The 15842-nt window shown below is 43.4% G+C and overlaps 1 protein-coding gene and 1 long non-coding RNA gene across 2 annotated transcripts; one reads left to right on the plus strand and one right to left on the minus strand.

Moving 5' to 3' along the window:
* The first annotated feature begins 206 nt into the window (after positions 1-206).
* On the plus strand, positions 207-4990 carry TMEM17 (transmembrane protein 17). The gene is made up of 4 exons (XM_082480564.1): positions 207-324; positions 3439-3542; positions 3792-3905; positions 4304-4990. The coding sequence occupies exons 1-4, from the start codon at positions 222-224 to the stop codon at positions 4643-4645; spliced, it is 663 nt and encodes a 220-aa protein (XP_082336690.1). The 5' UTR covers positions 207-221; the 3' UTR covers positions 4646-4990.
* On the minus strand, positions 4076-11936 carry LOC309669791. Its single transcript, XR_014268942.1, has 3 exons — positions 11738-11936; positions 10700-10780; positions 4076-4127 (listed from the first exon to the last, which is right to left on the minus strand). It is a non-coding gene; the product is annotated as an uncharacterized lncRNA (long non-coding RNA).
* Between the last annotated feature and the right edge of the window lie 3906 nt (positions 11937-15842).

Here is a 15842-nt window from a genome sequence, read left to right on the forward strand (position 1 = left end):
CAAACCATTCTATGCTTCTATAGGTTTCTGGGCTCCGTATCTCCCCCAGAGACCTCCACTATAACAGTGACACCGGGGCAGAAGCACCGCTCTCCTCTCCCCGCGCCGGCAGAGGCCTCGCCCTCACGCTGAGGCGGCGAACTGCCCGGCCGGCGGGACCCCGCCGCCGCCTCCCCACCGCGCCTGCGCGCCCCGTCCCCACAGCAACGGCGGGCGGCGGCATGTCGCTGCCCCAGCCCCTGAGGAGGCGGCTAAGCTCCTTCAGCCGCACTGTCTTCACCGACAACCGCCGCGCCGGCCCGCAGGACCCTGGCGGCCGCGCAGGTAAAGCGCGGGGGGACTCGCCAGGAACAAAAATGGCGGCGGGGGAGGCTGGAGGTAGGGGGGAAAGGGGTGCTTCCCGGGAAGGAAAATGGCGGCGGCAACCGTTACCGGGCTGCTGCGCACGCCAGTTCCGTGGAAGGGCCGTGAGGAACCCACCGGCGGGGTGTCCCCGGCTGGCTCCCCCCCCTTCCCGCCCTGACATCTGCAGGGGTAGCCGCCTCTCCCCCCGCTCCCCGGTGTCATCGGCGGGAGGGAAGGCTGAGGTGCCGGTCCCGGCGCCCCGTTGCTCTCCGCCACATCGAGGAGGCCGGGAGAGGGCTTGGGAGCAGGCAGGGGTGGAGCAGAGATGCCTTTTGGAGAGCAGAGATACATTTTTGGATGAGGTCTGGTGTCACCGTCAGTAATGGAGCGTGGTTGCGCGGACGTTGTCTGTGGTAACGCCACAGCGGCCGCTCTGTGGCCCTGCGCCTCAGTGCTGCCGAGACAGGCTTCCTTAAAATATTAAACAGGGAGCAGTCTTGATTTAAAAGCAGGTGTGGAGAACATTACACCCGCCTTGACAGCTTAGTAGGCGAGTTTGCGTAAAATACTGTGGGTAAAATCCATCGTTACTCACACACCAGGCACTCTGCCTGTGCCCAAGTGAAAATAATTTATGGAGAGCACAGATCAAATAAAAGAACCGAGCTATTGTTTTAAGCGCAGTTAGGACACCAGATGCATAAAGCATGGAGTGGTGTACTAAGCTAGAGTTAAGTAGCAAAAACTCAAGCTTGCAGTATGCCAGCTTTCTCTTTCTTTTTCCAAGTCTATGGTAATGACCAATAACTGTTCCTTCATCATATTGCCAGTGAAACTTACAAAGAGGGGGCATGTTGGCCTGCATTTTTAGAGTGAGAGTAGCCATGAAAATAAAGTTTGTCCACAGAGAAAGGCTATGTTCACTTCAACTGATAAATCCATTCCAAGCTGATAAAATTAATCAAAAGTCATTCCAAGACAGGAGTACTCATTTTCCTTCTGTAGCTGCACTGCTAACACTCACTAATTCTTCATTTCATTTATCAAACACCACTGAAATATTTTTCTTAACTCCAGGAATAGCTTCTATTTTTAGTCATTTCTGTTTCTCATTATGAAAACTCTTATGTGAATATCCAACCCACTGAAGCCAATTGCAAATGTGCCATTAACTTCTTGGAGATCAGGGTTTCAAAAATTAAGTTTACACATATATGCCTTAGAGACTTGCTCGAGCATCAAAGAATTGGCCATAACAATACTGTCTGGCTTTTCCATGAATTTTAGCAATCCTGGAAAATAAACATTAGTTCAATTTAGTGATAGAAAGATGAATTAGAATTGGCTTATATTGCTAAATATTCATCCAAAACACAGTTTTAAAACTTGAGCAGAAGTTACAAAAACCAATGCCATGTCAACAAAACCTTTCATATACCTAAAACATTGTCATCACAACTGACATCAGAGCTCTTGGCTTCTCTGTTTATAAGTAATACAGCCGTGAACCATTAAATTTTCATCCAGTACATATAAGGCAGAAACGGTTACTTGTAATTGGATGGTCGTGGCTTTTTGAAAAACAAAGCAATGTTTTAGAATTTTATCTTGTTGCCCTCCAAAGTCCTCCTGGTGTTTAAGATTCATTCATTAGGGCAGCTGGGACAATTTTAGGTAGATAGTGAAAGTGGTTTTGAGGTACCTATAGTTTTTCATTTCTTTGCAGATGTAAGAAAGTGTCGATACTTAAAAATGAGATTATTCAAAATAGATATAGATATAGGTTGTCTTGCACCTTCTATTTCAGTATAACAAATCCCTGCTCCTCACACCCTACCCTTGAGGTCTGTCCTGGTTCTGTTCCCAAATCCTCCCTTCACACCTAGTCTGGTAGCTACCATGAATGCATCTGCAACTGGCATAAAGACTTCTGGAACAGACTGTACCAGGCTGCATGTGGCTGGACTGGAAACAGGGATGCCAGACTGAGATGGAACAAAGACAGATATGAGAGTGTTTGGAAAATAAGGAAAAAGAAGGCAATGTCAGAAGAGAGGTGGTTCTGAGGCTGAAAGTGAGACCATGTGACTGTTTAGACTCATTTTCAATTGAATATCACTGTTGGGACAGACTAGGGCACAGGACCTGAATACAAACCAGCAGGTCACAATGAATACTTTCTAAACTTGCTCAGGTAGTACCAAATGGAGATATGCCCATAGATTTCATTTGGGAAAAACACGAGAAAGGAGGTTATTGGTAATTGAAGTAAAGTGGATGCAATGTCAGTTAACTAGAATATGGCAATAAAATTCAATTATTCCCTTAGAATGCCCTTTTGAGTTTTTCCTTGGTTTAAGTCCAATCTTTTATGACTATTATTTAGTCCTAAATACAGAATTTACTGCCTGCATGTTAGAGTTCAGTATTTGCTTTTCTCTACATTGTATGAATGCATCTTGTTCTCTCTAGACTTTAAAGGATAAGTTTTATTTTGACACATAGTTGAAATTATTAGCTCTTAATAACTAGAAGAATTACTGGCTTCTCGCAGCATTGCTTCTGTCCAAATGCCTATTTAAATAAAGATTGAAAACTAAGAGTGGGCAATGCAATTGCTCTCAAGCAGTAAGTCCTTACTCAGGAGGATCATCTACAAAATAATGATAATCCAATATGTACTCATTCAAACTTTGGCCATTCTCTTAGGAACGGCAATGAAATAACCACTGACTCTTTCTGCAAGGTCAGTGTACAGCAACTACTTGAGCTAAGCCTATCAGTCAGAGATTGTGGAGCAAGCCATAAGCCACCAGGTAACCAACAATCAGACACTCAACTTGAATATGTGACTACGTGATAAAAACTGTGTCCTGTGAACTGAAAGTTGCATTAGGTTCCAGGAAATGGTGTAACTCAAGATAGGGTAAGGAGTTTTCCTCTGGATATATAAAAATATTTTCCTTAAGGTTTAATTTGACTGGGAAGAGTGTTAATGCCCTGCTTGAAGCTAAGATGGAGTCATATCTTTCTGTCATATTTAAGGAAGTATGGAACAAACTAGGAGTGATAAAGACTTCTCTCTATCTACAGATAATGAAATAGTTTCCAGTTTACCACTGCAGATGTCCCTCTATTTCAACGTTTATTTTTTCCCGTTTTGGTGGCTCAGCACAGTTGTCATGCTCCATCTGAAGGTGAGTCCTGAAGGAAAATGATGGCTTGCAAATGTAATGTTTCTCATGAAACACTTCCTAGTACTGAGATAGAGCTCACTGGAGTTAGAGGCTACTAGGTTTATTTGGGGATTCCTTGAAACTGGAAGTTCAAGAGTATTTGAAAGCCAATACAACACTGTCAGAGTAGCATACAGTGTCTTCATTTAATCACAAACAGCATGTTACGAAACAGCATGGTAGAAACTCTCACTCTCTTCTTCCCTCTAGTATCCGGTCTTGTCAGATTACTACAAGTTCATCCTGGTCACAATCATGATCCTCGCCTCTCTAATAGAGGTCATTCGACTCTATCTGGGATACATGGGCAATCTGCAGGAGAAGGTATGTTACCGCATGTGTGTAGTAATTTGTGCAAGAAGAGTTTTTTGGAGTTTAACATAAAAAAAATGGTCTACCAGTTCATCTAAGAGGTTTAAGTTGAAGAGAAGGTTATTACTCTTAACTTGCAGTCTGCATCTTCTATTCCCTTGGCATCAGCTTCCACTTAGTTTTGTGCATTCCAAGAAATTTTCCCTCAGAAGAGAGCCCTCTCGCTCCCTAAAACTGTTTTGACAGAAAAAAAAAGTAGGGTTAAAAAACACAGTATATGGAAATACTAAGACCTCACTTTGCCGCTTCATGTTATATGCTGGCTTTTAATAATTTTTTTTCTTCAGAATATTTTGGATTTTTTCATCTCCAACTGCCAGTTTTTAATAGGTGGTGTCTCCCTATTACAGGTCCCTGAGCTGGCTGGGTTTTGGCTCCTGAGTCTCCTCTTGCAATTGCCTATAATCCTCTTCTTGCTGTTTAACGAAGGTCTGAGAATTCAGCCACTGGAGCGAGCAGTCCATATTGTCTTTGCCCTCTTCCTCACCTTCCAAGTCATTGCAGCCTTTGTCACCCTGAAAAGAATGGTGAACAAACTGGCAACTCACTTCCGCCTTAATGAATTTGACCAGCTGGAGGAACATCCTTTGCCTGATTTTTACAGCCTGGGTAAAGAGGAGAGAGCAGTGTCTGTGGCTGGTAGGGGCCCCGGTGCTGGCTGGGGGTCACACACTGAGGGCCTGAGAAGCTAGCAGAGGCAGGCCTCATGCTGCTACAGCTCCCTTTCCATTTTGTTGGGTCATTTTTTACCTTCCTATGTCAGAGATACTAAAAAAAAAAAAAACCAAACGAATAATCTTGCTGAAGAGCCAACATTAAACCTCAGAGACTGGAGCTCCGCTCTGCAAGAAAAGTTGAAGCCAATTACCTGACTGACTTGAGTGGACTATTTGTGGACTGTTACTGCACAGAGTACCAACAGAGTAGATTTGGTGGGTTTTACATAATCACGTGGCCTTTGTAAAAAAAACAGAGGCCTTTTTTCCGAGTTGTTTGCACAGAATTCTATTGTTTACAATAAATGTTTTATACATGTTTTTATTTGTGTTGATAGCAGTTTTCTCTCTGTTCTTCGAGGTATGTTGCATATATTTAATGTCTGGTACCTCAGTTAAGCCAATAAGAAACCAAACTCAAAACAACAAAGAACCCCAAGAAATCCCGAGGCCCAGAAAGAACAATGATAATATAGTGAGCAAAGACTTTCAGAGATGGTCTTCCATATAATTCCAGCACTAGGAATTCCTTACTAATACACTAGGGACGGAATTTTAAAAGTATTCCTTCCTCAAAACCCCCACACTCATCATCTTTGGCTTAGCTAGAGTTTTAACTATCAAACCATTCAAATGGGGTGGTGCAATTTTCTCAAACAGAGGATTCAATAAGTCAGCAGTAACAAAATTATAGCCATTAAAAAAATTGGTTTAGGTCACTGAAAGGCAGAGCCTGTTTCTCACAAGCCAGGGCATATACCAATGTTCTCTCATTTCTGTTATTTGTATTAATGTCTAGGCTATCTTTTCCAGTTTTGGTAATGGCTAAAAGTTCACCTTTTCTGTCAAGGAGGGATGGCTAGAATAAATTTTTCATCTGAATCCTTTGAGTCTTCAGCAGTGCAAGAGTCATCAGCTTTGAGAGCTGGCACAGACATCCAAACTGCTCAAAGGAATGTAAAGAAGATAGGTCTAACAGGAAAAAGGCACAGCACGCTTAAAGCTGCTGTGTATTTAAAGTTTATAGAACCTCTAGTGAAAAGAAGGCATTAGCTTTGTTTTATACCAAAACAGTTATTTTCTTTTTAATCCATGAGTGAACAGCACAGTTAATTCTACTAAATTGCCTTCTTCATTTTGTTATTATAAAGCATATATTGTCAGAGCACATAGCTCTTCGTATTTAAACAAACTACTGGCTTAGATTGGCTATTTTACAGAAATCCTCTTTTTCTGCACGAGTCTCTAAGAGTGTCTTTAACTGTTAATATAAAACATTTAGAGCCCCATATTCAGAGCCTGCAAGAGAGATAGTGAGGTTTAAGTAGAAGTTACATCATGTCAAACACACTTTTACTGCGTTAGAAACTCCTTGTAAAAACATTCTTAACTGATGCAGTGGAAACACTGCACATATTTTCATGTCAACCCCAATTATGCTACTGGGGAGCACCAAGGTCAGGGCTGATGAGCTCCAGGAGAAGCTTGGTGGGATCCGTTACAGTAACAGATAACAGCATGATGGGTTCTGACAGGCAGAACAGAAACATCAAATACCTTGAAGGCTATTTTCTCCAGTGATTGTGGACTGGAACTTGGATGTCTTAGTGCTTCAGTGGCCATACAGAGCTGCCTCTTCCTGCCCAAATATGATGGGACTAACATTGAAGGCTGCCCTTCCTGGCCAAGGATGTAGGGTAGACCTCCAAGGAGCTCGCATCCATCACTAAGAAAACCTAGGTGTTCGACAAACACAGGCTAATGATGCAGCCAGCATGGAAGCCGAGCTCTGCTAGTTTTCAATACCTTCCAATAGTTTGTCTAAGAGAACATAAAAGTTAAGGGAAAGCAGTATCTTTGCCATGGGTGCACTGGCTCCGAGCCTGCCCTCGAGATCATCGACAGGACAAGCCTTGGGACAGCTTGGTAGAGACGCTAGGGCAGTTACCATCCCTTCTGCTCCGCACGTAGCTTGCCCGTTCCCCTAACCGAAAGCCCACTGTGGGAGGTCAGTAGGGAAGCACACTGGGATGGTACAGCAAGCCACACTGAGGAGATAGAGGGATTACCTGTGGTAATCCAATCGCTTGCTTTAACTAGAAAATTGCATATCCTTTGGTTTTCTTTCGTGTATCACCTTAAAAAGTTTAAAACTTAAACTCTTTTGTGAGATTAAGAGTGTAATGGGTGGGAAGATTTTTCACACCCAGTAGATCAAATACAACATAAAGCTGAAAAAGTAGTCAGCTGTACACCAATGCTGGCAACAAGGAACTGGCCTCCAGGCTAAGGCCATGAGATACGATTCAAAATCCTTGCTTTTAGTGATAAGGAAATCATGCACTTGGAAGATCGAATTGCCATGCAAGACAATTATCAGGAGGCAAAGATACAGGAGCACACAGCTCTTTGCCAGAGAGACACAGAGAGAGAGAACATCGATGGGGCGATACAGGAAATAAAATTCAGAGAAACACTGTTAGAAATAGAGTTGCCTGGAAATACTTAAGGTAGAAACCAGTCTGTGATGTAAAGCTTCAGCAGCATATTTGATAAACACAAGATCTCTGTATTCCTAACAGGCCTGCTGGTCTATTTTTAATTTCATCATTACCAGCTTAAACATTTAATTATGAAGCAAGCCTGCAAGCACCTAAAACTCACATTCAGTGCCTCCACCTGCAGTTTTTCCACGAGTTTGCTACTCCTCACGTACCCAGAGAGAAGAAAGTTACAGTAGCGCTCACGAAAACAGAATGACAAGTGGAGAACTGTGCCAAAACTTTCCTTCAGCTTCCAAATTTCACAAGAATGTCAAATGAGCAGAAAACATACTAGTCACTTGCAGCAGTCAAATTTCAGACACATAAAAGCAAACTTCAGAACAGAGAATTTTGATAAGAATGGGGGGGGGGGAAGAGAGAATCAAGTGAAATACACAAGGAGGAGAAAAGGGGGAAAACACTACAGAAGGTACCTACACAGTAAGTGTAAATCAGAAAAATAAAAATAAAAATAATCAATGGAGAAACTTTTTAGAATTGAGAGCAAAGCAGCAATAATGGCATGAATGTTTTAAAGAAAACCATAGGAAAGCTTGGTTGTTTTTAATGAATAAGTTCAGGAATAATTGCCAGAACAGCCCTTCAGAAATCCTCTTCCTCCTATTACTCAGCTAGCTATGAGCAGGTATGTTGTGCAAATAAATATACTTTCAATTTAGGAAGAATATACTCATCTTGCAGCACAAAGCATTCACAAGTAGAACATGAGAATGAAGATTTGGCAAAGCAGGTGTTTGGGGAGGGAGGGGGTTTGGTGTGCTCCCTCCCCCCCTTCCCCAGAACAGATGGAAATGAAGGTGAAAGGAGGGAACTCGAGAACATTGGAAGCTAGTGGAAGTTTATTGAGCAGCATCTAGATGGTTTTGAACACAAGCTGTACGGTAGCAGCTTTTTGCCACATGAGAGTTTGCGCAGAGAAAACCACGAGACTTATTTTTTGATGATCCAGGGACCTACCAATAGCCCTCCCTTCACAAGAAAGATCTTTGAATGGCCATAGTTTTGAGTACAGAGCTGAGTTATTTTATTTCACTGAGTTCACTCTTAGGAAAGGCCAACAGCGAATTTGGAAGGAAATGTATACCAACTTATTTCCTTGAGCTGAAGAAAAGAAATGAGGAGTGGGCATATTATCTTAAAATGCTCTTTTTTAGGTTACTGATTGATTTGAAGATGAGGAGCATTTTGTGTTCAAGGGCATAGCTGCTGACTTGTTAATACCTGAACCCAGCATGTGTTCCTTGTCCAAAATAGACTGTAAAAGGATTTATTTTTTTTTTTAATAGTTGCAGGACTTTCGAGAAGGGGAAAATTAAATTTGGAAGAGGCTTCAATTATGTACCTTACTCAAGCAGATCTGATAAAGCAGACATGAGATAAGGTGCAGATTTGATCAAAACCAGACAATTGATAAAAAAGAAGGGGGGCACAGCATTAACCTCTCTGTATCAACAATTCACTCTTTCAGGTTGCTGAAAGAATTGCACCCAGAGGAATGAGACGATACATTTCCCTCTTGCCTTTGTCTCCTAAAAACTAGACTGGACCTAGTGTTAATCTTTAAATAGTTTAACGAAGCAGGTAGAGTCGGCATCATTACACGGTCCGATAAGATAGTCAATAGTAATACTTGATAGCCAGGTAAGGCTGCAGGGATCATTTATTTTGGAAAAACAAATTTTGTTTCTCCAGGACAGAATCGGATCAGATGGCAGCAATTGAAAAGGACTTTGTTTGGTTCTTCAAATAAAGGAGAGATAATAAAGAGGTCTTCTATAGGAGGCAGGCAGAGCAGTATATAGGGGTCAGCTGATAAGACCAAGAAGAATTTAAGCCATAGCAGAATAAATAGGTTGAAGTGGTGTAACACTGAGGGAAAATGAGTATGTTGATGATTGATGCCACTGAAGGAGCCCTTGGGTACATGAAGCAGTGGATTTATTAAAAAGAAATAAATGTCCTAAGTTACTAGCTCGAAATCTTACAGGAATGCAGAGGAAACGTCATTCCCCCAGCTCAGCAGCAACCTACAGGACACAGTTCCACATTCACAAAATACATGCAACTTTTGCAGCTTGTCACAAAAAAAATCACACTTTCTCCTTCAGACGATCCAAGGTTTGAGAGTAATAAAAAAAAAATACAGTCACTGGGAAGCACATATGAGCCAAGAGACATGAGCACAACAGAGAAACTGTAGAAAGAAACGACCATGCCAAGAACTGTGGCTTCCCTGGTGAATTTAGGAAGTATTAGTGACTTCCTTGAGAGCTGCCTTGACCATCCTGCGTTCTGTGAAGGAGCTCCTGCGGTCTGTGAAAGGAGCTACTGTTGTTCAAGGGACAGAAAAGACCTTTCTTTATTCACACTGGTAGACCCACGCTGTTCCCAAGTAAAAAATTCAAGCAAAAAATGCTTGAACGCTCTTAAGTTACCACATTCTCCATTTATTGAAACCGTGCCATAAACTGAATTAAGGCAAGAAGACCATCGGATACACCTATTCCTAATCACTCAGACTGCTAATGGCAGGGGAGATTTATTTCTTACTACTTTACTCAGAGAAAGCTTATGGCAGCTTGGAGCTTTGAACAGAACTTCTCATCCTGTGGGGCTACTGGTCCCCAGTTGCTTAAAGAGGAACCTACTGGTGTCAATACAGAATGGTTCTTGTCAGTCGATGCATTTGATCTCCTGTTTGACTTGCAGAAAGGATTTTAGCATGGACACCTGTTCTTTGTTTTGCCCTGGACCCCACAGCTTTTTGCACAGGAAATACAGAATTTATCACAGGATTAAAACCTGCAAGAGCACATCAGAAGATACCTGAGTATGCTTGTGACTGCAGGATATTCATGTAAGAGTCATCAGTTAACATATATAGCTAAAGGATTCCATATTTGGTGGTTTTGTTTGTTTTTAAAGCACTTCAGTTTGAAGTGAAATCTTACCACAACCAGAAATGCTTGAAATCCTCTCTCTGCGGAGCATCTGGAAGTAGTTGGACAACAAGTCTCTGAACAATGGCTTCACTTCGAAAATCCTAGAGAAACCTACAGCTCATTCATATTTTTTTTTTCCCAACTGATTCAGCATAGTTTAGCAAAGCATGTATAAAAACGCAGGGGTGGTGGAAAATAAGAGTGTTTTGCCAAGGATCCTCCAACAGTCACACAAACTATTTCAGCAGCCCGTGAAGGAATACCAGAATTGATGGGAGCAGAAAATTCTCAGCATGTGGCAGAGGCTTTCTACAGGCATCCCCGATGTCCTGAGTGCCTCAAACCCAGTCACAGTGGCTCAGGGTGCCCTGAAGCATGGCTGAGCAGCCTCAACAGAGGATAGAATGATGGAAAAGTTTCAAAGTTATCACGCTGTTAGAAACATACTAAAAAAAAAAACTTATTAGCATCTTTTAGCCAAGACAAAGCTCCTAGGAAAGAATAACTGGTTGATTGTTGCTTACCTCAGGCTTCACCTGAAAGCCACGGCTGTTCAGAAGGACCAACACTACCCTGAGAAGTCACCTCCAGAAGAGCAAACTTCACTGCAGAGAAGGAAAAGGGTTAAATAACCTCAGGCTGCACCGTGGCTGGGAACAATTCCAGGAGTATCTCGGAGCCCTGATTGAAAGCAGGCACAAATCAGAATTAATGGGTTGAATGGAGACAGCTGTTTGGGATGCCCTGGGTGTAACTTCGGCGGACAGCAGATGTCTCCTCATGCCCAAGAGATACAAGGGCACTTGGTGAGGAGCAGCAACAGCAGGCGATGCAGGACTGTCCTGGTGAACTGCTCAGGTGTGCCACGTTGAAGAGCATGTGACGAGAGCAAGTATGCTCAGCTGAGGTGTCCCACCAAAAAGAAGCAGTGCTCAGTTTTGACATTTGCCAATCATTTTCTTTCCTTTTTTTTAAACCAATCACACTGAAAGAAATAAGAGTTAGTCTCATGCTGATAGGTGCTAAAATATGAGTACCCTGTGCCTGCAAACATATACATGTATAATCCCTAATTATATACACGTATATACACAAGCAGAAATATAACCCCCTCCACCTCTGCACAAATCTCTATGGTCCTGTGCTAAGAGTAACAGGCAAGCAAGTGAGCACTGCCCGGTACATATACGCATGAACTTTTAGCCAGTGAGAGGGATTATTAAATATTTGTTTATTCAACATTAAAAGTGTTCGTATCTGCCAAAAAAAACCCAATCACAGCTTGTCTGCATTGATAGGCAGCAGAAAGAATATGCTTCTCCTGCCACGAAGATGATTGCTCCCATGCGATAGCACCCGCGTAGCAGCGCAGCTGCATGGCATGATCTGTATTTCTCCAAACAAAGAGACAATGTCCTTTTACGATTTCCTTGACACGCCCCCCCCCCCCCCCCCCCGCTCCTGACTGTGTGGAGAATTTAAAAGCTCTTCTTTTATGCAGTCTTACTGAGGAAAAAGAGGCAACTGCAAACCATGCCCTAGGAAAGGTAGGGTCTTGTCACCAGGGCTTGCGTGCTGTGTTGGGCAGGTGTTGGCAGGTAAACACCACTGAAATCGCGGAGCTGAGCATCCTCCATATGCGCAAATGCATGTGTGGATCTGTACCCCGTGCACAGAGAGACTGGATCATGTAGTGGTTCTCTGCTCTCCCACCACTCCCATCAGGAGCAGAAATCTTTCCATGATGTCAGCTTTGGAGAATATTGAATTCTTCCTCTTCCCCCCAGCTGAAGAAAATGTGACGGCAGCCGCCAAAATCAGCCTCCCAATATTAACTACCTGCTTGTCTTTGTATGAGACCACTTACCAGACTGAGCAATCACAGAGGGCAGCCCCAAATTTCATAGAATTGGGGGGAGTGGGGGAAACAAGAAAAAAAACCTAAAAGCTGTGAAAGTAGAAGGGACAAACAATGAATTACAAAAAATACTGATAAGGCAGCAGCAAAAGGATTAGCCGGGCTGGTTGCAGTCAGCGATGGCGAAATGTGACACAATAAAAACTCAGTTATTGAGTTAGGACAGCCCTAGGATACAAAGACTGAAATGAAGGAAAGCTGTGGATTGCTTTGTTCTTGAATATTGATTTTTTTTTTCCAGAAGCGTGAAGCATGAAATATTGCAGTGATAACAGAGATTGAAAAAGAAAAAAAAAAAAAAAGGGAAACTCTTTAAGGGTTTATATGGGATCCATTGGAAGAATAATTTGGTTCAGTCCTAAACATCACCTGCAATAACGTGGCCAAAGAGCTATGTATAGGATGGGATGCGTTGGCCTGTGTTCCCGTTTCTCAGTACAGATTTTGATTGTATGTTGCTATGGGACCAGTGATGGTGCAGGAAGGCAAAGGAGCAACGGTACCACTCCCCGAGCTCCCAGGCCAGCAGGTTCCCAGCCGAGGGGTCCTGCCTCCTTCGGCAAAGCCAGTCCCTGGGTGCAGGGACCCTCCTGGGTGGGGGATGCGCAAGCACCCCACAAGTAATGCCACTGCCCTGAAATCCGTGATTTGAACTCTGGAGAGAAAGATGAACCCTCAGTGGGGGATCCAACAACAGGTTTGTTTGTGTTTTTAACTTCACCATAAGGCCAGCTGCCCTTGTTTCAGGCTGTATTGCTGGTAGTTAGTTCATCAGGCAGCCAGAGGCTTGAATTTTTAGTGCTGACTGGGAGCTGCTTGCTGATATTCCAGTCTGGCGTGGTCACCAGCTGCGAGAGGAGCTTGAGCAGCACCTCTGTGTCCAGCCTACCTTCACGCTACTGCTGCATCTGTCTGAATGCAAAACCAGAGCAAGTACATGGTCTATAAAACTGCCACTGAGGATGTACATCATCCCACTCGAGTCAGAAATTGGTTGTATTCCCCCCCACCCCAGAACCTTGGGTAAAAACATCTTGTTTCTCATGAGGCTTGCAGAAAAACAGTGACTTCCATCAATGTCACCTGATACCTTTTCATCCTCAAAAGGTGTCTGCACTGTTTTCGTCTTTTTTGGAAGACCAGGCACTCAAAAATGAATATTGCCCTGTGTCAGGCATTAAAAAAAATAATTAAAGCTAAACCCTTGGGGGGAACAACATCTCTTTCAGGTAAGAGCTCTGCCCGTCATCCTGCTGAACAAATGGTTTAGAGCTTGTAGAAATAAATAAATAATTTCTTATTCTTCTTCGTGCTTGGGGGATCGAAATGTTTAGAGAAATTGCCCGGTGCTTTGAGCCATTTTACTGCTGTGTTGTTAATACTTCTGAAATCGGCCGACGAACAAGTGATATTCTGGATCTGAAGGCTGATGGACCCTTCTTTCCCAAAGCTGAAAGACTTTAGCCAGTCCCGCTTGCCACATACATAATGTCGTCCATTTTATACCCTCAGATCACCATCCCATAGGAAGGATATTCAGAACACAGCTCTTCCCATACTTTTATGGGAATTAGGCACTTTTCCAGGCACAGGCGGTTCAGCCCCGCAGAAATCCCGGTGCTGTTGGTATGCAGAACAGGCACATACAGCCAGTTGAGTGTGTCAGCAGCCTCGCAGTGACAGCCCTGTTATTTAGCACCCATTTACTGTATGACATTAATACCCTGTAGGCTTTCCAACGTGCAGTATGTTCCTGCTGTCACTTATGTATGGTTTTGGTGCGTTAAATGTGAACGGTGCTTTTCAGAGCAATGCTTATAGTGTTGTTTGCTCTGCTGCTGCACAATGTGATTTGGAAACTCATAAAAATGGGCCTGTCAGCTTCACTGTCCACAGTGTGCACTTACATGGATGCTGTTGCCTGCAACATTTTAAGGGGGGAAAAAAAATTGGAAATACCTTCTATGCTGTTTTCAGCCAGCAGAGGGGCAGGGCAGCTTTTTCTCTTGCTAGCAACATAAGAAATCCCTGTTGTAATATCTAGAGCTTATTGTCCTTGTTGATAGCTTCCTGATCCTTCACAACGTAGGAAGAAGCTGTGGCAGGAGAGCAAGCGTGGAGTTGCAGTGGATTGGCTTTTATTCAGTGCTGAAACCTTCCCAAGTCAGCTAAACCCTCTAACTCTGGTGCCTTCATTCTCCTTAAAATGGGACTGCCATTTGCTTTCAGAGATTTAAATTCTAGAAAATGCCCAGCATCCCCTTCAAAAAAAAAAAAAAAAAATCTGATCTCTTTGAATGCTCCTGGGTTGTACCTTCGAAGTCCTGCCAGGTCTTTCCCATGATCTGGCTCCAGAGAGGAGAGGAGGAGAGTGTGACGAGGTCTGAGGGACATACAGAGGAATCCTAGAATAAAATCACCCATCGTCACTGTCACCCTGTGGTTTAATTGTAGAAGCGAAGGCCAAAATCCTACCACAGTAAGCACAATCAAACACATCTTTACTGCTATATATCTTTCACATGTGCAGCCCGCCCTTAAGAGAGGCACTTTGGCTCAATATGTTAGAAAACCTCTTAAATACGTTTAAGCTGTTGCACTTAGCCACGTGCAGATGTTTTTCTGCTGCACTCTCCATCCTTGAGCAAGCCCAGACCACTGCATGTCCCCAAAAACCAGCTGAAAACACCCAAACCCACCATTACACAGTCCCTCGGCCAATTACTACAAGTCAGACCAACAAGAACTGGGGGCGGGAGACAATAATTAAAGCTCAAATGCCCAAAACAAGTCAAGCCACAGCTAAGCTGCATGATTTTAAGGGCAAGTCTAAAACACACACATACCAGCACAAATATTTTGATGATCTCAGTGAGGAGACTCCACCTCTCCCTCTTCAGGGCCATAAACAAAGTTGGGTCACTGGAAAAACATTTTGAACTAAAGTACCCCAGCAGGAGAACGCGCTCTTCCCAGGAGTTTTAACTATTAAAGCCTTATAAAGCTTTTATGAATTTATGATTTATAAACAAAACTGGGGTAAAATCAGTACATTTAGTAGGATTTTTTTTTTTTTTTAAAGCTAACTATGGAGAGCTTAATGTTATCCTCAGGGTGATTTTAAGCCTGATGTGGGGCTGAAACACATGGGCAGCTGGGCATGGCTTTTTCGCTTTCTGTAGGGTGAATTCCAGTGTTTGCTGGAAAGCCAAAAGCCAGCCTGGAGGTGGGGACGAGGTGGCTGGTGGTGCACAGTGGCGCTGGTGGTGCACAGTGGCACTGCCTATGCATCGCCCTGGAACAAGCGTCCGTGCAATGTCTTGCGGCTGTGCAAGAATTTGGGGAGGGGGAAGAGCTATAATTACATTTCTGCGGCAGTAATTATGTGTATCTCACACAGCTTAGCAGATGTCATGCGGTACAATGGGTGCTGCGAAGAATAGTCATTTATTAAGTAATTTATAGCATAATAATTAACAGCTAATCACTTGCCAGTTAAGATGCTCTGGGAACAGACCCAATTCACAGTATGTGCTGCCTCCTTCCAGGAAATCTCGCTGTTTAGAGACCGCTCCTCAACCCCACGAAGCCACCTCCTCCGCTCCATTCCCACTGAGCCCATGCTTGCACACACACATCTGCAGGTAATGACTGTGTATGTGTCAGCAGCTCAAAGAAAGAAATCAAACCCTCGTGTGAATATCCAAGGGCGGGTGCGGAGCCTCAGCTGGTGCCTCTGAAGATGTAGG

This window comes from Vanellus vanellus (assembly GCF_965231255.1).
Source record: "Vanellus vanellus genome assembly, chromosome: 3".
In the NCBI taxonomy this organism is placed as follows: Eukaryota; Metazoa; Chordata; class Aves; order Charadriiformes; family Charadriidae; genus Vanellus; species Vanellus vanellus.